The sequence below is a fragment of the Dermacentor variabilis genome, chromosome 4 (assembly GCF_050947875.1).
Source record: "Dermacentor variabilis isolate Ectoservices chromosome 4, ASM5094787v1, whole genome shotgun sequence".
Lineage (NCBI taxonomy): Eukaryota > Metazoa > Arthropoda > Arachnida > Ixodida > Ixodidae > Dermacentor > Dermacentor variabilis.
Window position 1 is genome coordinate 169,742,197 of NC_134571.1, and position 23,635 is coordinate 169,765,831.

General features: G+C 49.1%; 1 protein-coding gene across 1 annotated transcript; it reads right to left on the bottom strand.

The window, feature by feature from the left end:
- Positions 1 to 19,170: 19,170 nt before the first annotated feature.
- On the bottom strand, positions 19,171 to 23,385 carry LOC142579932 (uncharacterized). Its single transcript, XM_075690610.1, has 2 exons — positions 23,027 to 23,385; positions 19,171 to 21,086 (listed from the first exon to the last, which is right to left on the bottom strand). Exons 1-2 carry the CDS (start codon positions 23,106 to 23,108, stop codon positions 19,303 to 19,305), a joined length of 1,866 nt encoding a protein of 621 aa, XP_075546725.1. The 5' UTR covers positions 23,109 to 23,385; the 3' UTR covers positions 19,171 to 19,302.
- Positions 23,386 to 23,635: the final 250 nt, after the last annotated feature.

Consider the following 23,635-nt stretch of genomic DNA (forward strand, 5'->3'; position numbering starts at 1 on the left):
AAGCACTTCGTCATAAGGCGTTCTCCTTCTTTGACACGACTGGCACGTATACGTCGCGTCCCACATAAAAGGAGCTAGAGCACTTGTGTGCGCTCGAGCTTCCATTCGGCTGTTAGAATTAATGACTTTCTTCCTTGTGTTACGATCGGGAGCTTGTCAGTTTGCCCCATTCTCGCCTCGTGGCAGCTAACGCTCTGGGACACTGTGTTAAACTGTGTCCCTGCCTTCGGGGTAGGCTCTCATTCGCCAGTCTTTTCCCCGTAGCTGAACGCTACGAAGATGCTGCAAGACATTGTACCTCCTTCAGGTTCGACGCAGGTTGTACCCTTTTTTCTCGAGTGAAAAATTCACCGACGACTATGATACTCCCTAATGCGAAATCTATATGCGCTTTCATTTCAGTCGGTTGGCGCGGACAATCTGTCTCGTGCGGCCTATTGCAAACTGCGCGAAGTGTGGCGCGACTTCCCTGCTAATTGAGAGATCGCGAGAGGCAGCGCTTGGGTGACTCGTGCGCGCAATTAACAGCGGTCGGCGCAGACAGACTTTCGCTCATGCAGTGCTTGTTTTCCATATATGGTATCGGTCGATGCGCTCTCAGCATGCCATCGATGAACAGACGACGTGCACTACTCTGACGCCATATCGTAGCGGTCATCGCCACAGAGCCCGCCTTGCACGGCAATATGCTTTTCTTCTCACGCTTTCACCATACCCCCCTCCTCCGCTTTCGTCCTAGCGCTCTCTTCGCTTTCGCCGTCTTTCATGCCCCGCGGCGCTCCGTGCTCGCTCTTTCATCCTTCGCAGTGCTCGTTCGCTCGGTCACGCTGACGCCGACGGTCAAAGCAGGAACGGGCGCCTAAGAATTGCGCTCTAAAATTACGGACAAAAAAAAAAAAAACGAGACGTATGTCTCCCTTCTTGAGCTGCTTCGCCGATCGTAGATGTGTCGGTAAGTTCCCTTTCTCTATCCGTTGCAATTATTTTTACGTTTGCAATCCTTCGTCATTCTTAATGTCTTAGAATCTAGCCCAATGTTCCGTCATGGTCTATTTCACACAACTTAGCGCGACGAGAGCCGCCGATGGCGGCAAGTGTGAGCACGCCGGTGCGTTTGCGTCCGCCGTCGACGCACAGTAAACAGTCATGTATCGGACGCAACTAGAGTTCGGAAGCGCGAGGAAGGAAAATGTACACTAAAATGAAGGCCGATGCAGCATAAGACAGCAAAATGACGACTACAAATCATAGTGTTCGCCTTCGCAGCCCAGCACAGCTGCGGGGGCGAAGAGAGGCGATTCCCATGCATGGGACACGGAGCTCTCGCCTATTAACGGCTCCTTTATTAATGTTAAAACTACTAGACCATAGCAAAACAGCGTCGGAAATGTACAGTACTCAGCGATCGAAACGCAATATTTGGAGCGCGCGGCTGCCACCGTCTTCTTTTTTTATGCCCCGCAGGTCAGCTCTAGGGGATCGTCGTGGGACAAAATGCAGTCACAATGCATCACAAGGGTTCTCGCTCTCCCTGTATACCACGATGCAGCAGCTCGGTGTCCCCAGCGCGTACAGTCGGTGCAAAAAGCGCCGGCGACCATCCGCTTCGATTGTCGTGTCTCAATTGCTGAGCATAGTACGTACGTACTCTTGGCTACAGACCACGCGTATCCAGCCTTTCCACCATTCCATGTGGTGAGGCCGTGATGAAAAAAGAATGACGTGAGTGGCCGAACCAGCTTCAGTCATGTTTCAGTAATTGTTCGTGCACCTAAAAACACATGTTTATTCAGATTTGGCTTCACGTGGTATTTCTCCAAAGCAAAATAGAAAAAGAAAACGACGGAACATATTAAATCAACGTAGCTGGCGGGTGCGCCTGCTGTGTTCGGCCTAGCCGTCATATGTCAATACATTCGTGGCGCCGCTGCATGAAGGCACCACCGGTCCAGACTCATCCTACGCCGGTGCCTATATTGTTACATTCTTGTGAAAACTGAAAACCCGAGCCTCTTGTTGAACTTTGATTACGGCCACGGCACAGGAGTGCAGGCGGCGAAAACGTCATATGTATTCCTTCAGGCAGGTTTGTTGGACATGTTGTGGTGACCAGCGTGTTAAACTTAGGAAAAGGACATCAGGGTAGCCGAACGCTCGGGTACATACAGCCTCTTTTCGCGCGAACCCGCGGGGCTGTAAGAAGAGGCTTCGAACAGACAGAGGCGAAATACAGGTTGGTAGGCTAATAGTACTTCCGCACTAAAAGCTCAAGTAATAGATACACACGGGCCTATATCAGAAGAGATGTGATGTTTGTTCTTAAAGCCCTTGTTGAAGTACAGCATCATTTGCGTTTGGAACGTTTGTCTGTTTATTTTATACCTGACAGGCCTTTTTACATACGTAGTGCATTATAGTTGAGGAAACGTCCTCTCAAGAACCGTTAACAACGCAGTGTAGCGTCAGTGCTGCGTTCATTATGTTGGGATAGCGGGCGGTGGTGCCTGCCAGGGGCTTGCACGGGAATGCTGTTCTCGGTGCTTCGTTCTAGGAGGTGTTCAAACTCATCCTTTAGAGAATGTACATCACTGTTGATTTAACTGAGAACAGAGGCATGATTTATGAACGATTGCCTATGGTGGCTTTTCCAACAGGGATCGAAAACCACGCTTAATCTCCATACCAGATTTGCGGAGTGGCAACTCAGGAGCTGGAATGGTTCCGGAATCATTCCACATATCCAGACGGCCGGAATGCAATAGGAATGAAATGATGGCACCAGTCTGGCAGATGGAATGGAAATGAAATGCGAGAGCGAGAGCGGCGAGAGCAGCTCTCGCATTCCCAGGTATTCATGCTCTCGATGACTGAAGAGAGCATCTCACGAATTTCCGATTTGGCACGACCTGAAGCCTTGTCCTGCTCGCTAACTATGGCCGTCTTTTCGGCGGGCCTCTCCGTCTCGCATTCCTCGGCCGTAGGTGCTTGCGCCGGCCGAGGCGTCTGTCTATCGACCGCGCTAGGCTGTTTACCTCCTGCCTTCTTAATTTCTCCTATCTCAGCCATGAGGCTAGCTATCGTGTCCCTCATCACCCCATTCTCATGCTCGAGTTGTGCAAGACTTTCACTCTCTCTGTTGTGCTCTGCCGGCGAACTCCGCGTTACCTGCTCCATAGCTCCCTTGCGAACTTCATCGGCCCAGGTCGGCTGGCCCACGGACTGGCGATTCCGAGAGCGGGACCGCTCTAACCGGACACGTCCTCCTGCTCCTATCATGGATGGATGTTATGGGCGTTCCCTTTGGAACGGGGCGGTGGGTTGGGCCACAAAGCTCTTGCTATTATACTGCCTATAATGTCCTAACTAGGTTTAAAAAACACAATGAGCTCCCACAAACAAATTTTCTGACCCTCTATTGCGAACTTTGCTTTTGTACGTCTCCGTTTTTTGTCGTTTTCCTACTTTTATTCCACCAATCTTCCAGTCGCCTCGTACTAATCTCTATTGCGGACATTTTTACTTTTCCCCTGCTCTCGCTTAACCCATGGGAACCCAGAACCCAGAAATATGCCCCCCTTCCCGCTGTTTTTCAGGTCGAGTTGTGCCTGGCCCCACTGTCGTTTCGTTGCTGCGCGTGGTGGCCTTCTCATCGCTAATACTTTCAAAATGGCTCCAGTCATACCTTTCTCTAAACTCTACACTCTTAAGCCAAATTACACCCTCTTGCCACACAACGATAATCGTCATCTGTCTTGTCCGCATTTCCTTTCTCTAACACGGCGAGCCCGGTACCTCCCAGCAACGAACGGCATGCGCGTTATCAGCATGACATAGCATTCACGACAGGAAAGTAGCGGGCGCGGCGTTTTCAAGAAAGGAAACGCAAGCAAGGCAGATGACGATTATCGTTGTGTGGCAGATACACACCCGAAAGAGTGTAACTTTGCCTAAGAGTGTAAAAACAGTTGCACGTTTTGGGGTGTATATTTGCCGCAGAACAATGATCGTCATCTGTCTTGCTTGCGCTTCTTTTCTTGAAATCGCTGCGCTCGTTACTTTCCTGTCGAGAATGCTTGTCTTGCTGATAACGCGCATTGCCCTTCGTGACATGGAAGTACCGAGCTAGCAGCGTTAAAGAAAATAAATGCGGACAAGACAGATGACGACTATCATTGTGTGGCAAGATACGACCCAGAGGGTGTAAATTTGTTTAAGTGTGTAGAGTGTATTTAAAATGGTCACTGCCGCTGATGGTGTCTATAGGCGTGGTAAGCGGTTCGTCACTGGCGCTTTTGTCGCGGCTGTCATTTGAGTGCGGGCCGCTGCTTCGAAAACCGTCTCGGTAGATGGCCTGCATGCTGCAGTGCTCGCTACCCCGGCGGAACACAACACCGGTAATAAAAAATTGGAGGACGCTTAAGCTTCGCCTTCAAGAGTGGAACGCGACAGCGTTCCCGTCGACCCGCCAAGGGGTGTAAGACAATGCGCTACGGCGCAGCGATCACTTACGAGGCGCCCCGCATCAGACTTTGCGCCCACCTATCACGCGGTGAGCGTCGAGCAACGCAGCGTTCGGCGTGGCAACGAAATGTGCGCCTGAGCAAGCGGAACAAACCAAAGAACTCGGTGTCTCGTAGTGGGAAACGATCTACGCCAGCCAAACGTCGTGATCGGCAAAGGCCAGAGAGATAGATAGATAGTAATCTAAAGAAAGGAACGGCGCTTGATTCTGCAACCCATGTGGGAGCACGGCGAAGCGTCGTCAGGGGAGAGGGAGTGGGGGCCGCGACGCGCCTGGCAGCGGTCCCCGCACAGCCCCAATGCGCGCGTGGCGCGCCACCTGTCGGGGCAGCGCCGTACATTGAGAGGAGGGGGTCTTATGTGTTTGCCGCAAGATGGCTCTGCGTGTGCGGTAAGCGCAGAAGAAATGTAGCGGAAACGTACTTCGCTACTCGTGTAACTGCGACTTCTGTAAGTTACATGCTCATAATTACCGATATACACCGCAGTATAACTTTCTACGGAACGTTTCTAAGGCAACACCGCATTCACTAGAAGTGCTTTTGTAGCGCTTTGAAGCATCGAACTCATGGCTGAGTGGTAGCATCTCCGTCTCACTCTCAGGAGACCCTGGTTCGATTCCCACCCCGCCTATCTTGGAAGTTGCTTTTATTTATGAAGTGGCTGCCGTGATTTATCGCTCACGGCCAACGCCGCCGACGACACCGGCTTTTCTGCGACACGAGCTCCTTAACTCTATCGCGTTAATAAAGACAAAGCGAGACTGAAATGGGCGGGACCTTGAGTGACGTTGGCCGTCTACTATACTCGCGGACAACTTTCTCTGGCAATGAATGGAAAGCTACGGGCGCGTGGCTGCTGCACATGTGTTAGTGCGCCAAGTAGTCCGCCAGCGTTTGACAGTGCTTTTGGCTGCTCGGAACAGACGCTGAATTGACGCAGCTTCCACGTGCAACGGCTTTGCGTTTGCCGAAACGCGGAAGGGAAAAGCCGCAAAATAAGTAAACTGTTACATTCAGTGGTGTGTTTTATCTTATTTAACTGCTGCTAATAAGGTGGTTATGTTTTCTATTCCCCAGCTAGCTTAAACTAACGCGGATGAGAACACGGAAACTCTTTTCTGAAGCGTTCTCACTTGTGCGCACTTTGCCTCCGTAGCTTTCCCTTCACTGCCACAGAAAGTTGTCCGCGAGTATACTTTTGTTTCTTTTTCTTCCTAGAGTTAGATTTCTTTTATATTTTAGCATATTCTGCAAAGTATCGCCCGCTAAACGAAGGTTATGGGCTTGAAATGGTAAATATAGCTTTGTTCCTACAAGCAGATAGATAAGTACAGGAGAGGGTAGGGATACAAAGTGCTACTAACCGCAGTAACTGTCTAGCGCAATCTGCTGAACTGAAAAGCGGTCAGCAGCAGAGGAGGGGTGGAGGGTAAAAGAGTAGAGGGACAGTTTAGTATAGAGTAAGAAAGAACTGTTTACATCAGAGCGACTAAGTAAAAAGAAAAGAAAGAAAACATTTCTTTTGGGGAGGGAGTTCCTCGAGAAAGTTTGTCACCGGCCTGCACACCGGCACTGTTAGGTAACATGGACCAGCCGGGTGGCGAGGCCCGACTGCTCGAGGAAGTCGCACAGTAGTTTTGTAAGCTACCCCGGACCACGTGCGCGTGCACAGAAATTAGAGTTGTTCGCAGCAGTGACACCAGTTTTGTTTCAACTGAAGTTGTAATATGGGTGCAGCGCATGTGCCGTGTGATCTGATGCCTATTTCCCTACGCCGTCGGCTTTCAAGTGCTGAATGCTTTTTTTCTCGCTCTTTTTTTTTTCACACAGCTGGTTGCGTGAACATGAATGGTGATTTGGGTGGCGAACAAATGCTCCTAGACGATCGACTATGTTCTGGTGCAAGAGCGCCGGCTTCTGCAATCGCCGAAGCGTTTAGCGGCATTGATCTGAGCTAGTGCATGAAAGGGAGGACACCTCCAGGAACTCCGAGTGACGATAGGTCCGGCTGCCGCGGAATCGTTCAAATGGCCACCTTGTGCGATAAAGTTACGGTAACGGCGGCGTCGGATGTCCCCTTCCCCCACACTAATACTAACTCCTTATCACCAAAAGTGCACCAAGAAGAGAAGCAACATGAGTGGGCGCTACCCACACAAAGGTCCAAGTAAGCGAACCCCGGCACCATAAAGCGCCGCTACTCTCGGTCGATGGCTTGCCAACCTTCTCGCGTGCGCGGGACATTTTTCTCTACCTCTCCATGACACACGAGTTCATTGTCAAGTCCTCACACTGGCCTTTGGAATAACATCACAGGCTCTATACAAGCAGGAGCGCTGCATAAACAGATTATTTACTTAAAATACTTTTTTCTAAATGGCCTACATAGCGTAAATCGTGCACGTGTTTTCTGCCCATATCGCGATCCGTGCTCTTTTCTTTTTTTCTGTTGAATTTGGAGACTTCCGAGCGCACGTGAGCTGTTGTTGCGCATGCAATGGCAGAAGAGCTTCGCAAAACGAGATGGCGAAAAACTCAGCTCGATGGGCTGCCATGCACCGCAACAAGCAAACGGCAGTCACTGCAGTAATTTTCGAGGATGTATACGATTGATTAGTCGAAAAAAGAAAGTGGGCAATGTGCAGGTGCAAGCATTATGCGAGTGCGATGATTACGCAGGTAAATACGACATATCTTAGAACGGGAAGACCACCTACTCGAAATCACGCGTTTCAATAGTGCAGTCTGAACACGTGACATTTGGTTTGTTGTGCGCTGGTTGGAATGCTACAGGTCACGCAGCCATCCGCACTTTTCGTTGCGGTCGGGGAAACAAGGGCTCGCTCATTGTTTGCTGCAAATCCTATCGCTTAACCGGCGTCGCGTAGAATAGAGGCAAGCGTGGAACACGTGACGATACGCGCCGCGGCTCTCATTCATATTTGGTCTTGAGGGGAGTAATGCAAGCAGGCATTCGAAGCTAATATGATAAGCACGTCAGGAACTTTTTTGAGGAAAGCCGGCAAGCAAAAAAAAAAAGTAACACAAGTTGATGACGCTTTGCGATTCATCTGGAATGTTACATGGTCTCTTTTACAGCAAAGTTGCATATGGCTAGCCAATTAGTCCGTCCGTCTGTCGCCTGTACGTCTAAAATACCTCCGGCGCAAGCTCATGCACATGCGCGAAAAAAAAAGAAAGAGAGGCGCACGATTGTCTGCGTTAGTAGTGACGTCGTTGCTCTCCGTCACAGCCGAGTGCGCGCGGAGCAGCTTCACTCCGGCTCCGAAACGGGTAGGCCACGCGCCATACGTACTCCTGAGGAGCAGTCACCTTTCGATTAGCAACGCTGCGAGCAGAACCGATAACGAGCTCGTCTACACCGTGCCGATGCTGCAGCCTGGGCACAAGGACAGGCTCGTGCAGCCGAGCGCAAGCAGCAGCTGCGCACCAAGGATCCAGCAACCTACCAAGCCGCCGTTTAATTAACCGTCCGGATTAACCCAGTGATAAACACCAGGGCCGCGCGTTTCAGCTTCGCTGGTTAACCATCTGTACGGAGTGCTTGGGCGGTGATTTTTTTTTCATTTTTTCATTCTCTTTACCATCTTTCCAACCCCTACTGGCCTCTGGTTAACGTTCCTGCCTTTCCTATATCGCTACTTATAATTGTATGTGGTTACTTGTTGGTACAAACAGCCATGCAGCAGATGGCTATAAGAATGGTACCGCGCGTCTTCTTTCTAATTGACTGATATGAGACCGTACAGCTTCCACCATAGTTGTGTTCGAACAGGCGAATTTTCAAGTTGTATTGAATACAAGCACCCGTAAAATACAGGTTTGGGATATCCAATCCAACAACGAAAAATATGTTTATTGTTACTAAAGCACGAAACATGCACGTGCGATTCATATTAACGCGATAGCGTTAAGGAGCTCGTTTCGCAGAAAAGCCGGTGTCGTCGGTGTCGGGTGTCGGCGTCGGCGTCCGCGGCGTTGGCCGTGAGCGATAAATCATGGCAGGCACTTCATAAATAAAAAGCAATTTCCAAGATGGGCTGGGTGGGAATCGAACCAGGGTCTCCGGAGTGTGAGACGGAGACGCTACCACTCAGCCACGAGTTCGATGCTTGAAAGCGGTACAAAAGCGCGTCTAGTGAATGCGGTGTTGCCTTAGAAACGAGCCGTAGAACCTTATACTGCGGTGTATATCGGTAATTATGAGCATGTAACTTACAGAAGTCGCATTTACACGAATAGCGAGGTACGTTTCCGCTACATTTCTTCTGCGCTTACCACACACGCAGAGCCATCTTGCGGCAAACAATAGACCCCCTCCTCTCAATGTACGGCGCTGCCCCGACAGGTGGCGCGCCGCGCGCGCATTGGGGCTGTGCGCTGACCGGTGCCAGGCGCCTCGCGTCCCCGACTCCCTCTCCCCTGACGACGCTTCGCCGTGCTCCCACACGGGTTGCAGAATCAAGCGCCGTTCCTTTCTTTAGATTACTATCTATCTATCTCTCTGCCCGTGCCGATCACGACGTTTGGCTGGCGTAGATCGTTTCCCCCTCCGAGACACCGAGTTCTTTGCTTCGTTCCGTTTGTTCAGGCGCGCGTTTCGTTGCCGCGCCGAACGCTGCGTTGCTCGACGCTCACCGCGTGATAGGTGGGCGCAGAGTCCGATGCGGGGCTCCTCGTAAGTGATCACTGTCTGAGCGCATTGTCTTACACCCCTTGGCGGGTCGACGGCAACGCTGTCGCGTTCCACTCTTGAAGGCGAAGCTTAAGCGTCCTCCAATTTTTTACTTTTCCAATGAAGAAGCTATCCGGCTTATTTCAACCAGTGGAGAGCTAGGTGGTGTTACGACTTGACGCAGGTCTCATGGGACTGCTGAAAAAATCAGTTTCCAGCTGTTACGCCTAGACGACGGCAGATCAACGGGCGAGGTCAATCTCTTTTCGAGGTGCCTGCAACTTCCCCATCCTGTGAAAGGGGTAACGACCATCAGGGCTTGGTTCTGCGAATTGCTGCAAGGAGTCACCGTCCTACCGTAAGAAGGGCGTCGACTGCTGCTTCCCGAATGACTCGTCATTGCGTCTAGAGTGAGTGAAGGTGCAACATCAGAGGCGGAGTCAGGCGGGATGGTGCGACATAGTGGGTGGAACGAGGCGAGCAGTTCGACCATTCCGATTAGCCGAGACAAGGCCATCGAATTTTCTCGTTTGCAGACCTAGGGAAAAAGCGGATCCAGAGGGGGGTAGTGCGGTAGGGGTGGTCGCTTCCCCCCTTCCCCCTCCTTGAATCCACACAGCCCTCAGTCAGCCTGCCTGTTCGAGAGACGCCCTATTCCTTAACCCCTGTGCTGCGTGTGAGTCCTGTTGAATTTCTCCGCCCGGTTTTAGATTCAGTCTTTATTACGCGATTGCAGTGCACGTCAAGCAGGAGCACACAAAAAAAATCTCTTTCGAGGCGCCGCGTTGAGCACCTCGCGCCTAGGCGGGCCAACAATTCGCAAAGAACCGTGCATTCCGAACCGCTGGAGCGTCCGATAAGAAAACGCTTTCTGGCGATCAGCTGTGTTTTCCAACAGTAATGTTCAGACCCGACCCAAAATGTTTACCGAGGACTCCAAGCGCCGGAATGTAACGTCAGTCCTCCTCACCTGCGACTTATTTCCCAGTGAGCCATGCTCCAATCACAGTAGCCTTTGATCGTTGAGACATCAAGCTCATCACCGAGCGTGCTCTGGGCCGCGGTCGTTGCTCTCTGTAAGAGCCAATTTGTTCTCAGCAACCCTTCCTGTATCGTTTCATCGTTCTTGTCTCATCCCGAATTAAGCCAGTTAAGTGTGCCGCTGGCTCCTGGTCGTTCATCGGAGGCAAAACTAGTCGCAGCCCACGCTACAGCACGGCTAGCTCGACGGAACTGGTCCCCCCATCACCGGCATTCGTAACACCGGGGGCAAACGCCTGAGTCCATCATCTCCCAGATAGACTACTGCTATCCACCTGCTCTCAAGCGCGGTGAATGAGTTGACTACTTAGAAACAGGTAAGGGTTCTCTCATGTACAAAATATCCAGACTTCCGGCGATGTCAATTGCACAGGAGATGTGTTGCTTTGCGGACGTTGTTCACAATGTGAATGCTACCCGGCACCGATAAACCTTGCTCAGCAGCGTTGTGCTTGCGTTTCAACAGCAACTCTTTGGACTCACACACAGCCAAACACGCCGGGCGAATTTCGTAGCTAGTTCGCAGCGTACGCGCTTCATGGATGCAAGTCACTTTCCCGGCAACCATTTAAGGTGGTTGAGTGCAAGACCCAACGAGATTGTTTGCAAGACAGTGATTGTTAGCGGCAAAAATTACTCACAAAACACTATCGACGGCTTAAACAAACAGTCCGTTTCTAAGCTTGTAACTGTTCAAGGCTAAAAAACTCCTGGTACATTGGTATTGTGTATATCTGGATCACCTTTGTAACATATGCTTGTGTAAAGTGCATGAAATACAAATGCTATGTGTTTTATGACGCCGGTAACGCGTACTTCAGTAGAGACAAATGTGATCCGGTATTTTGAGTGCTTCACCATCGCAAGTGCTCGTGCGGTCGAGCGACATGAATGTTAAAACCCGAAGATCGCAATTACAGCTTGTAATTATACACCGAAAGTATTGGACAAGCATATTTTTTGTTTGTTTGCAGCCCTAAAGCTTTCTATAAAAAGTGAAGAGAGCAAGTTTGCAAAAGATTGGTAAGTTCTTAAGGGAAGCTGAAGAGTCTGTCGAATTCAATAAGGCGCTCATATACGGATGCGGGAACCTTATAAACCATGAAGGTAAAATTTTGGGGGGGATTTATCACTTAGGAGCGACGCAATCGTCGGTTAAAATTGCGCTGTAGCTCCGCCCCCCGTCGAGCGCCGCGCGCTGCTGCTGACGCTGACGATGCGAGCGGAGACCGGAAACCGCGGCTTAGTGACGTCAACACTGGTGTTCCGTTCCTTCGCAGTCTTCGCGACCGTGCCTGACCGGGCTTATTTCTGCGTGCGTGCCGTCCTAATCTGCTTCGCTCGACCCTATATTCCTTTATTTGTGTGTATATAGGAGTGGTAGTTGACGTGCGCAGCATCAATTGAACTTGTAGGCCGATCATGCCGGCGTTCTGTGCAGCCTACGCTTGCACAAACACCAGCGGCCGCGACGATGTTCCGATGTTTCATTAGTTCCTGCAAGACAAGAAGCTTTCAGCTAAGTGGGAGGCTGCTGTGAAGCGAAACAACTTCAAGCACTCAAGAACAAGTGTTGTGCTCTAACCACTTCCGGGGCGATTACTACCGGAGTTTATCAATAATGCGTGCTTTGGGTTCTCCTAAAAAAATAGTTAGCACACTGAACGGAAGGTGCATGTTTATCGCCCACCCTTGACGCAGGTTTCATCGCCAAGCGCCGCGAATTTTCTATTCGCACGTGTGTTGTGAAACAGCCTGCATGCAGTACCATAACGCAGTGCAAGCGTAAAGTTTGCATGTGCTGGAAAGCCTGCTCACGCCAAGACGCTGCGCTCCCCCTTCTCTCGCACACATAAGAAACCGACCATCTCACGTAGCCGACGAAATTCGCCGGTTACGAGTAGCGTTCGGATGGTGCGCTGATGAAGGTTCTATACTACACGTGCTACAACCGCCGGTAAACTTTTCCCGCGTTTAAACCGTCTGTGTAGATTGCCGACAGCTTTGGGGCAGCGCACAAATGCTGAAGATCGCATCACCGCTTACGTTCTACGAGGAGTGCATGCAGGAACATAACACTACAGTTGTTTGCCCGGAAACGTACTCACTGGAACGCTGAATGGAGCTTAGGAAAAAACCTACTCGCCAAAGAACATTTCCAACACAAGGAGATGCTAAGACTTCGCTTTCGTTCGCGTGGAAAGCAGTGCTTGCGCCAGCATTTTTTGCTTCTTGGAGAGGCCGGCTCTTCGCAATCGGCTCGTACATGTAGTACGTACAAGTATGTACGTACGTGTAGTATGTACAAGTCTGCTAGCCGTGCTAGCCGTGCTAGTCTGCTAGTCTGCTAGCGTCTGCTGCGGGTGGATGTCTGATTTTCCCTTTATTCATTGCTTCTCTCCACCTTGCGGGTTTCCGCAGAACTACTACGTCAAACACTTACCTATGCTTCGTGTTGTCGACAAATTCGACTTCGCCTTACCATCTGCTAGCCGCCTGGTTAGCTCAGATGGTAGAGCGGCTGCCCCGGAAAGGCGGTGGTCCCGCGTTCGAGTCCCGGACCAGGACGAATTTTTCTTCAACTATGAGGCCTTTCTTTCGAGGAACCCGTATGGGTTTCCTTTGTAGCAATTGCTACGAACGAGTGGATGTCTGATTTTCCCTTTATTCATTGCTTCTCTCCACCTTGCGGGTTTCCGCAGAACTACTACGTCAAACACTTACCTATGCTTCGTGTTGTCGACAAATTCGACTTCGCCCTACCATCTGCTAGCCGCCTGGTTAGCTCAGATGGTAGAGCGGCTGCCCCGGAAAGGCGGTGGTCCCGGGTTCGAGCCCCGGACCAGGACGAATTTTTCTTCAACTATGAGGCCTTTCTTTCGAGGAACCCGTATGGGTTTCCTTTGCAGCAATTGCTACGAACGGGTGGATGTCTAATTTTCCCTTTATTCAAGTATAAACCGCTTACAAGTGATCTTGCACGCGACAGCGACAGCGCTACAAGCGAGGCGATGGCTGTCGCGTTCACTCGTCGTCTGCAAGCCGAACTCCACGCGAGCGACGGCTTTGAGCGAAGACTTCTCGGTATGAGGCCAGCGATATACGCGCCGAAACTAGCGTGACGCATGCTTTATCAATTTAAGTTGATGTATTTTACTGAAGAAGGGGCATAAAATATTTCTGAAGGTCTTGCACTAGGTTCTTATTCTTGCACGTGTAAAATTCAATAGTTTGCTCGATCCGTGCGACAAACAGTAGTATTTGAGTTATGTACATCCAGTTTCGGCTTCGCACAATTGGCTAGTTGCTCATAGCAACTATTCAATTCTAGAGTTCTAGATTTCTAGATTTCTAGAATTCTAGAGTTCTAGAGCTCTAGATTTCTAGAAACGAGCGATCGAGCGACAACACTGAGCGATTTGTTCAAGCGACGGCCCGTTTTGTCGCTCGACGCCGTCGTCCGTCACCGTCGCGCGCAAAATCGCTCTCGTAGAGTTTGGACTTAACGCCGAACTCCTCAGAGAAATGCAAGCTCTTGAAAATTTCTATGACCGTCTCAGCAAAACACCACCAAGCTACTTTACACCGTTCTTCGTGTGTAGCGGCAGCAGTCGGTCCGGACGAACACCATTGTTGACGTCACGAGGCGCCCGACCAATCACAGGCAGAAACGAGACGCGCGAGCTGGGCGTGTCTGCTGCTGCACTTTTCGTCGAAATAAAATATGTTTGCGCTTCCTTTCGCTCAATTTCGATGCGATACTCGAATTCAGAGGGCTGAAAACCACGGTGTACTGCTCTTCACTCATTTTTTCTGGAAAAGCTTTCAGCTTCCCTTTAACTCCTGCTCCCAAGGAACCGCTGCAAATTGCAGTCGAAGGCACCGAAGAAGCCACCTTATCGGCAATCTTCACAGCGCTGCCATTAGGCGAGAAAAACACGAGCATCTGTGTTCTTCCTGGGTCGGCATCCTGTACCATATCGCTACCTCGTCAAGTGATTGTATGCACCCTGCTTCTGAATGTAGACATAATACTGAATATTATATCGAAGGATTGGACGTGATACGTCCATAACTTTGTTAGTGCCAGCGCAAGGCAACATCGGAAGGTTTGTTGGCGGACAAATCAATGACTACACTAAGCAGCACTTGTTCGAAACGCGCTGGTACCCTCCGTACAATGACAATTTTCTATAGTCAGTTCACAGGAAAAACAGCAAAGAGGGGAAGCAATACGTAAGTTAGTCGCACTTAAACAAGTTCAAGCTGTTTGTCCTCTCCGATTGTCGCAAGGGCCTGCATTGCAATTACAGCGCTTTGTTCATAACAGGTACATTGGGAGGCTACTAGTAAAATGTACCCCTTCAAAAAGTTGTCACCAAGCCACTCAGGGCCTTTGCAGAAATGCTGGGAAAAGATGGTGGTCTTTCTGCACATGAAGCAAACAAGTACCATGAAGAAGCAACGCAGGCCGGGAAAGAGTTCCTCGCGCGTCTCCGCGCACCTGAAAACGGATGTGACCAATCAAATCTGCATTAAGCGTCTACATCAAGTGAACTTAAACCAAAACCGCCTGTTTCCAACCATAAAGTCTGTCGTCTTTCTAGGACGCCAAAATATACCATTTAGTGGACACCATGACGACGGAACCCCTCTTGAGTGGATAGACGAGGCATCATTGACTTCGAATGAGGGAAACTTCGGCGAGATTCTGCACTTTCGAGGATCAAGCTGGGACACTGGACTTCAGAAGCACTTTGTCGGCACATCATCTCGAGCCACATACAAGACGACCCAGAACGAACTGATCAAGTGCGGTGGAGGCGAGGTTCTTGCTACACTTATACGGTGGGTGCACTAGTCAGTCGTCTACAGCGCCATGCTCGATGAAACAACCGATATATATCACACGTTGCAGCTAAGGCTTGTCCTGGGGTGCACACACAAGAAAGTGGTACGAGAAGACTTCATCCAGTTTGTCGACCCGCGCGGTGACAGCGATGCTGCCGATGCCAGCGTAACTGAGCTCATTCTAACAGGGAAAGTACTCTGTAAACGAGTTCTAAAATGCTGAAGGGCCTAGTACTCGACCTCGGCAGGTGTGTTGGCATAGCGACAGATGGCTTCAGCGTCATGGTGCCATCTGTGTGGTGCCGTGTCCGAAATTAAGCTGTTTTCCCCAAACGCAGTTCCCTCTCCGTGCTTTAACCTCACACTCAACTTGTCTTTGTCCAAGTCATGGCGCGTTCAAGCCGTCAGAAATGCACTAGGGATTATGAAGGAGATAATTTCCTTATTCACCGCGTACCCAAAACGAAATATTCTCTTGAAAAACACCCTTGACCACCAACCTAAAGGCTTTTACAAGACGAGATGGGTCAGCCGACACGACAGTGTCATCCAGTTTCGAGAATAACTTGGCTCTGTGGCTAACTGTAAAGCTCTGCAAAAGCGAGGACTCTCCGTACCGCTGTTGGCGAGTTTATAGTGTTTATAATGGCGACAGTTTGCTTTCCAGACCTGCTGGCGTACACATTTCCAATGAGTCGCCTCTACCAGAAGGAGCGCGTCGAAGTGCACAGTGCAGGGAACACGTTCACAGACACCATAGCTGTTCTAACTGCTCAAAGAAGAAACTGCGAAGAGGTATATTCGCGCCACTATATACGGGCAAGCCGTCGCGCTGGCGGATAAGCTTGAAACAGAGCTGCGGCTCCCTCGAGTCACGAAGACGCACAGGTATAATACAATGGTGTCCGAACCGGAGAGCCTCTACAGGATGTCGGTGTACATCCCACTACTGTATAATGTGTTGGCAGAGCTCAAATCAAGGCTTAACGAATCTACTTTTAGAGTCTGGAGGCTCTTCCTCTTTATGCCCTCTCAGCTTACAGGAGACAAGGCATAAGTAGTAACGGAGATTTTGCCCAGCTGTATGGCTCACCATTGGAAGGCACGCCCCGAAAACTGCAGGCGTTATTGAAGCCGAATTGTGGCTACGGCGGGAAAAATGGTAGCGCGAAAGCGAAGAGGGAGCAGACACGCTCTGCATGCGCGTCGGTGACATATTCCCTTGAATCAGGACACTTCTGCAAATACTGGCCACCCTTCCTTTCAGCGTTTCCAACGCCAAAAAGGCCTTTCTCCACACTCCGTCGCTTAGAGCCATGGCTGTGATCACAGATGAGTGAAACGCACCTGACCGGCCTGGCCTTGCTACATACACACAGAGATATCTCTGTTGACTACGAAAAAGTTTTCAATCACTTCTACAACGGAAGTCACGGACGGCAGAGGTTGGAATTTGTGGTATAACGCTGCCTTGCTATTCACCACTTCAAACGGACTTTTTATAGGAACTGCCTAAATCTCCCAAAATGACGTTCTGGTTCTCTGCATGGTCATGAATTTTGTTTCAGTATTGTTTCTACGCAGTCTAGAACATGAATTGACATTTTTATATTTTTACTTACAGTAAACCTTCGTTGTATAAATATTTTCGCATGTCCCTCTCTGATTATCAATTCTGAGGAAGGGCACGACTATATCTCTTGGGCGTACGTGAACGATTATTTGCATTGTTTTTGACATCTTCGTGCACTGTTTAACTTTCAGATTAAATATACATATCGAACTGCTACTGGAGAGGTAAGGCGTAGCTATAATTACGCGTGCGTTTCGTTTCCTGAGGTGCCGCTAATGATATGTACAATGACTACTTTAATTAGGTCGTCGAGATTTGGGGGGATTTTCGCTTTGCACTGCCCTCGTGGATTCTGTAGAGTTAAAGCAAGTACTAAAGTGGGAATAATGTTCTATAAATATGTCGCTGCTGCATGTTGTACTTCGCATTTGAGACGTTGAAGTGATTTTGCGTTTGCACTTACTTTTCTTGCATAAAAATGTTACCGTATTCTTGTTTGTACAGAAGCCTTCGTTCGACGGGAATTATGTGATTATTTCTATCTTGTCACTGTAATTCTACAAGCGGTAGTGATGTTGCCGTGGCTTCTTTCGTCGTCAAGTTTTAGATTGATATTCTCCTATGTACGTGTGACCTTTCGCGTCATTTTCAAGTCCTACAGTAAATGTAAAATAACGACTATTTGAATGAAATTGTATAAACTTCACTTATTGTGCAAAATAATCTTCATAACAGCAGCACTCAATTACTGATATGTAATAATTTCGCACTTCATCCAGCGCAATTGATCAGTTTAAAACCACGTCTATTAAGGCACCAATATGAGTATAAACTGACTCATTCTAACAATGGTGCTGTATTTCTTTTCCCCATGATACGCCGAGAGCCAGTCATCGTGATCTAGGCACTTAGCGCAGAAATTATGGAGATACCTGAGGCGGGTCGCGCGTAACCACTTAATTCCTAGAATTCTTTACGAACGGGAAGAAAACGAAAAAACCAAATGAGTGAGATTACTGTTAACAAACATTAACAGTAGTTATATTATGGCGAGAGTCTTGTGATAACAGTAACCTCATAAAACAACAAAGAGACTACCTCCCTCCTCCCCACCACCCCTTCCCGGTCTGACTTCGAACAATTGCCAAAACAACTCCTCCCCAATCCTAAAATGAGCAGCAGGATCCGCGAGTGGGGGGCTCAGAAACTGTGTGTGCTCAGACATGTAAGTGCCGCGACATGTGTCCTCCCATAACCGCGGGATCAGTTATAAATACGTGAATTCAACCATTTTCTCGTTTTCTTCGACCTGCAGACCACATACCTTCATCAACAAGCAATACTCGGTGATAGAGACGGGCCACGAGGCGGGTCCGCTTATCCAGCTTAGTGCGACGCCCCGGTATAGCGCAGGCCAGCTACCACATTTTAGGCGCTCCGGTGGCGTAAGCAAGCGACCCTCTGTCTGATGCCCGACTCCGAACCACGAACCCTAAACGGATGCCAAATGTGTTGACCGGTCAACTGTTTCTTCTAGATGGTGGGCATGTGGCAGGGGGTTTGAAGGCACCCGCACCATCGACACATGCCCCTACCTACTCGCGCACAAGATAACTGTGCTTCGAGAAATTACACATATTGGTGTCCACGGGACTTCACTGATAAAGCCGTACGATAACTCGGCACCTGCATCCGCCTCTTGCTACGCCTTTCAGCAATGCTTTCTTGCTAAAATTGCCGAACGTTGCCGTCGAGATCAAGGACACCGTCGTTGATGGATCATTGCGGCTTCCAGTTTATTTCTTGTTACTGACGCCAGTAACCCTCCGCAATGTGCTGCGCCTGCCTCTTCTCTCGTTCAGTTCTTTGCTTCTTTCAGAAATAGACGGTATAGGGTCTCTCTCAGGAGATGACTGCTAGCCTGCTTGCCTTTCTCATAATAATAATAATAATAATAATAATAATAATAATAATAATAATAATAATAATAATAATAATAATAATAATAATAATAATAATAATAATAATAATAATAATAATAATAATAATAATAATCACGACCTCTTGAGCACCTTGCAATGCCCAGGGAATTTCCTTCTCTCGAATTTAGGGCATTTTGCCCTCCTGGATTGCCATTTTTTGTAGCCCAATTTTGTTTAGTGCCTTTAACTTGTTGCTGCTATAACACGAACTCTCAGCTATATATTTTTCATCTTTAACTAAAACCTCGCAGTTCTAAGATCGGCATGTGTTTGTCTCTTCGTGCTTATGTCATGTGCAATGCCTTCCTCTTCTTTTTATTGGACTCTTGTACGTGCTCTATTCAATTATGTTTGACCATGCTGTAGTCAATTATGTTTGTTCAAGTTGTTAATTGACAGACGTAGCACATACGGTCGTGTAACAGTAATGGGTGCAGGGACTCGTTATGGTACGCAACCGCTGATCGAGGCAGTCGAAAGATGACAAATGTTGCAGAAGCTCGCTGCATCTAGGAAATTATTTTTATTGGACATATTGGTTTAAAGTGAGGTATACGATGGTTTGCCTTTCAGAAAAGTGCACACTTAAAATAATTCCAAGCCCTGTACTTTGTCCATATTAGGTTGACGGCACTGCTAGGACCGCCTCTGCTGCTGCACTTGCTGTTGCTGTTGCTGGAGCAGTCCGTTCATGGACTTCTGCTGGGTCTCTGAACTCAGAGAACCAAGAGCGAAAGATCTCTTCATTGCAGCCTGGTTTGACTGCATCTGCTGCTTAGAACCTTTCTGCTGCGAAGCCGCAGCAGAGCTCAAGTCCTGAACAAGCCCAGACTCGAGGGAAAGTTTCGACTTCCCTGAGGCCGCTCGTGCAGGGCTAAAACTCGATGCTGACAGGCTTTTTTGGCCGATCGCTTGCTGCGCTGTTTCTTGGCCATTGCGGATTCGGGAGAGTGAGGAACTTTGGCTTGCTTGACCGACGCGCTGTTGCTGGCCCTTCGAGAGAGACCCGAAGCCGGACACACCAGCCGCCTGCTTTTGCAGCCGGTGTCCTTGGCCAGCCAGCTCGGCGCTTCCGCGTTGGAATGACTCGGCATTTTTCCCTCTCTGACTGATCTGCTTTTGACTCTTCTGCAAGAGGTTGCTATTCCCGATTTGACGGAATGCGGTCCCCTTGTTCGACTGCTGCTGCTGCGTACCAAACAGTAGGCCGGTCTCCCCGGAATGCCGTCGATGACTGCTAAATGACTGCTGCGATGCAGCGAAGCCATGCTTGCTGCCCCACCTATGTGAACTGAAAGTTTGCTGTGAATGGTGCTTCTGTTGGCCTGTTGGTCCTTGAAAGTGCACGCTTCTCAGAATCCCATTTACCTTGGAAGAGCTGAAGCGAGCCTGGGGCGCCTGGTGACCGAAATGCTCGAGGCTAGACTGCTGCGTTTTCTGTCGGAACCTGGCTCCTGCTACGCCCTTCAGCGAGCCTTTCATGCTAGTGGACTGCTCAGCGTTGCCACCGAGACCAAAGGCCCCGCCGTCCTTGACCAGACGTCGTGACTTCTGGGTTTGTTGTTCCACAAGCCATTTACCGCTGCCGCCTTTGAAGCCCTTCGTTCCGGATGACTTCTGTCCGCTCTGCAAGCTGCCGAAGGATTCTCTTTCAGCAAAACGACTTTGCAAGCTTCCTTTCAGGCCATCACTACCTTTAGTACCTCCCAAGCTGCTTTGCTTTTGGCTTTGCGCAAGGTCACTGAAGGCGCCGGATTTAGCGAACTCTTTCGTTCCAAACTGATTTCCGGAAATTCCGTTTAAGCTACTGCTTCCTTTCGTACCTTTCACCTCACTCGATTGCTGGCCTTGCAATAGGCTGCTCAAGGACCCTCCTTTGGTCGAGCCTTTAGTCAGAAGATTTTGACCTCCTTTGATACCACGTAATTCAAATGACTGCCGGCTCTGCTTGGAATCGCTCGCGGAAGCGCCTTTAACAAATCCTTTCGTCAACTGACCTTCCAGACCGCCTTTGATGCCTTTTATCTGACTAAGCTCTTGGCTTAGTCTTGATTCCTTCATGGAGTCGCCTGTCGACCCGATGCTTCCTTTTACACCTTTTAGTCCAGCGGACTGCTGGCTTTGCTGAAGATTGCTCGAACCGAAGCCACCCTTGACGAAATCCGAAAAGCCTTTGCTTTGACTGCTGCTCAGAGGCGACGATCGAAAGCCTCCCTTGGAACCGAAGGATGACGTGCCACCTTTGGTCATGATCGCTCCTCCCTTGGTGCCACCGAGGGAGCCTTTCACTGATGAGAACCCTTTGATGTCGCCATTACCGGAAAACCCGAGACCGAGTTCGTCTTTGAGAGGCCGGAAGCTTTCTCCTTCGCCACCTTTGACGGATCCCTTGACGCCTCCTCCTTTGACGAATTGCGCTCCTGCGCTCGAAGAAAATAATACAGGGCAGTGAGAATATCATTCTTGAGAGCCTAGCTTGATACTCATGACACAGTTACGTCAAGATTTTTTAACGCTCAAGAGAAGCTTCCGCGAACGTAGGCATTGGGAGGCACTGCTGTCCAGCTCAAGCTGATCCAGAGAGCTGACAGGATGCAACAGCCAGCGGAGCCCTGCACTAGGGGCCCCGACCATTAGCGATTATTCTGATAATTGTTTTAATAACGTTTATCTATCTATCTATGCAAGGACAAAGATGGAATGGCCGTGAATCACTGTGTGCCAGTTAAATAATGACTTACTTTAGTAGCTCTTCCTCCTTCCACCACACATGACGGTAGTCAGGGATGGTTGTCAAGCAGGCATTAACATATTTTAAAGCTATATGTAAGTTACCATTAAAAAATTGCGCCTAAAATCGTGCAGAATATTGTCGTTGGAGACTGATAACCGGCTCTTGGGATTTCTCGGATTTGTCTCCATTTGGATTATTACGCCAGCATGACTGCTTGTGTTTCCATTGAATCAAGCGCCTTAAACACAAACACCGTATACTCGCGTTAGATATGCTTCATTTTAGAAACTTTATTCATGGCATTAATTTGTTAAGCTGTTGAGCACCATTGTACAAAACGCCTATTAGAGATTAATGAACAGTGTTTATCTGTTGTTTAGTGCCGTGGCGACAATCTACACGCACTTTTTAACGCTGATTAGTGAACAATCATCAATTCGCAAAATAGTATTGCTCTAACAATTGGCTTTCCTGTATCGGTGTCGCGTCGAAAAACCAATCTATAACAGGAGCAGAGTCCACGAAGACAACCTTCAACACCACAATTATGCTATAATATGCACAGACTGTATTCTTGAGTATATGTAGGTCATTGTAAACCCGTTTAAAAGGTTCTAATGTTGCTGTCGAGTCAAACGGATGCACTTTTGTTGTTTTGTATGGTCATAAATGTCCCAAGCCACACGACTTAAAGCCCTTCCTAATATTGCCAAAGAAAGCTACGTTTTCTTGGATGCTAATCAAGATTCTACGTATATTTCATTATTATGTTCATAAAAGTGAAATTGTTGTTTATGAAGCATTTCGTCTCTGTCCTAAATTTTCTTTCTTTTAGTAAGATATCTCTACCAGGAAACCAGTCGCCCGGTAGTTTTATACAGGAATTTAAAGCATTTTTGACTCGAATGACATTAAAGAAAAACTCATCAGTAGCGCAAAAATAATGTTGCCTTTTCTCTACACGGAGTATCGTGTGACAACAGACGACGTTGCTGAGCCAACTTGAGCTAACAGAAAAGACAGCGGTACTATTCTGCGAAAAAACTGCTAATGTATCCTGTTGTCTTTTATACCACGACGTACTCGTTGAAGTTTCATTTCCACAACAACGCAACATATATTACAAAACTTGTATAACTTGATAAAGATGCAACAGAAATCCTGTAGGACTGCGTAACTTTAATTTCAATGAATAGTTACGTACGTTCACATATACAGTCAAAAGGACTTTTACACATTCGCACGAAGCGCCACTACCAACAATTTGCGAATGCGTGGACATGGTGGCTGAATATCCGTAATTCCTTTGAATGTCTCTTGCGCCAAATAATGTTCAGTACGGTGTGCACGTGTGTTTAGGCCCGTTGCCAACGTGCGCTTGTAGCTACGGAAAGAAGTGCCTCAGGAACGCCTACAGGGTAGCGTCGGCACTTTCTATTCCACCCCGCCCGTATTAGAGGTAGGTTGAAAAGCTTCTGGCGATGCTCTGTAAGGTTGTCTTCCAAACGCTGTACGACGATGCGGAATCGTTCTGATTTCCCTAGCATTTTTCTGCCGACGAAACAACAGACTCGCTCCGCCTACTGCGCTTGTGCACTTCGCTCTTGTTTTTCCTCGCATACTCACTGGCATAAAACTGCTGGTTCCAGCCGATGCAGATCACCAGTGCAGCAAGCACGGCCGAAGGACGTGTCGACGTCATTGCCATGTGACCAAGACGTCCAGGGGAGACCACTCGAAAAAAATGTGGTTGCCGGCAGGAAGCCACCACGACGGCCGGTCGAGGGTTCGTGTATGCGCTTCTGTACAGGCCGGTGTCGCCGTGACCGCCCCGTTCCACGTCCAGTGGTAGCTCGAAGCACTCTCTCACTGTGTGTCCGGACGACGAGGCATCGAATGCAGGGTGCCCAGCGCGCACAGCGCGGCCTCGCCTGCCAAGCTCAATCAGTGTCCGTGCTCGGCCAGCGCGTACGCAACGGCTGTCCGGTCGGCGCCGCCTTGTTTTTGAGGCGACGGCTGGATTTACGAGCCGGAACGTAAGCAGCTTGGCGATCGTGGGCGAGATGACGTGAGGGGCGACGCGAAAAGCCCAGGTAAGCTGACAAGGGAAGCGTGGGGCTGCGATTCGAAAGGAGCTGATGGAAGTGGGCAAGAGTAGGTGATCTCTTCGGAGGGGAGAAGGGGAAGAATGGTGGCTGCGTATTGGTAGTTGCATGCAGCAGCGCGCAACTATTT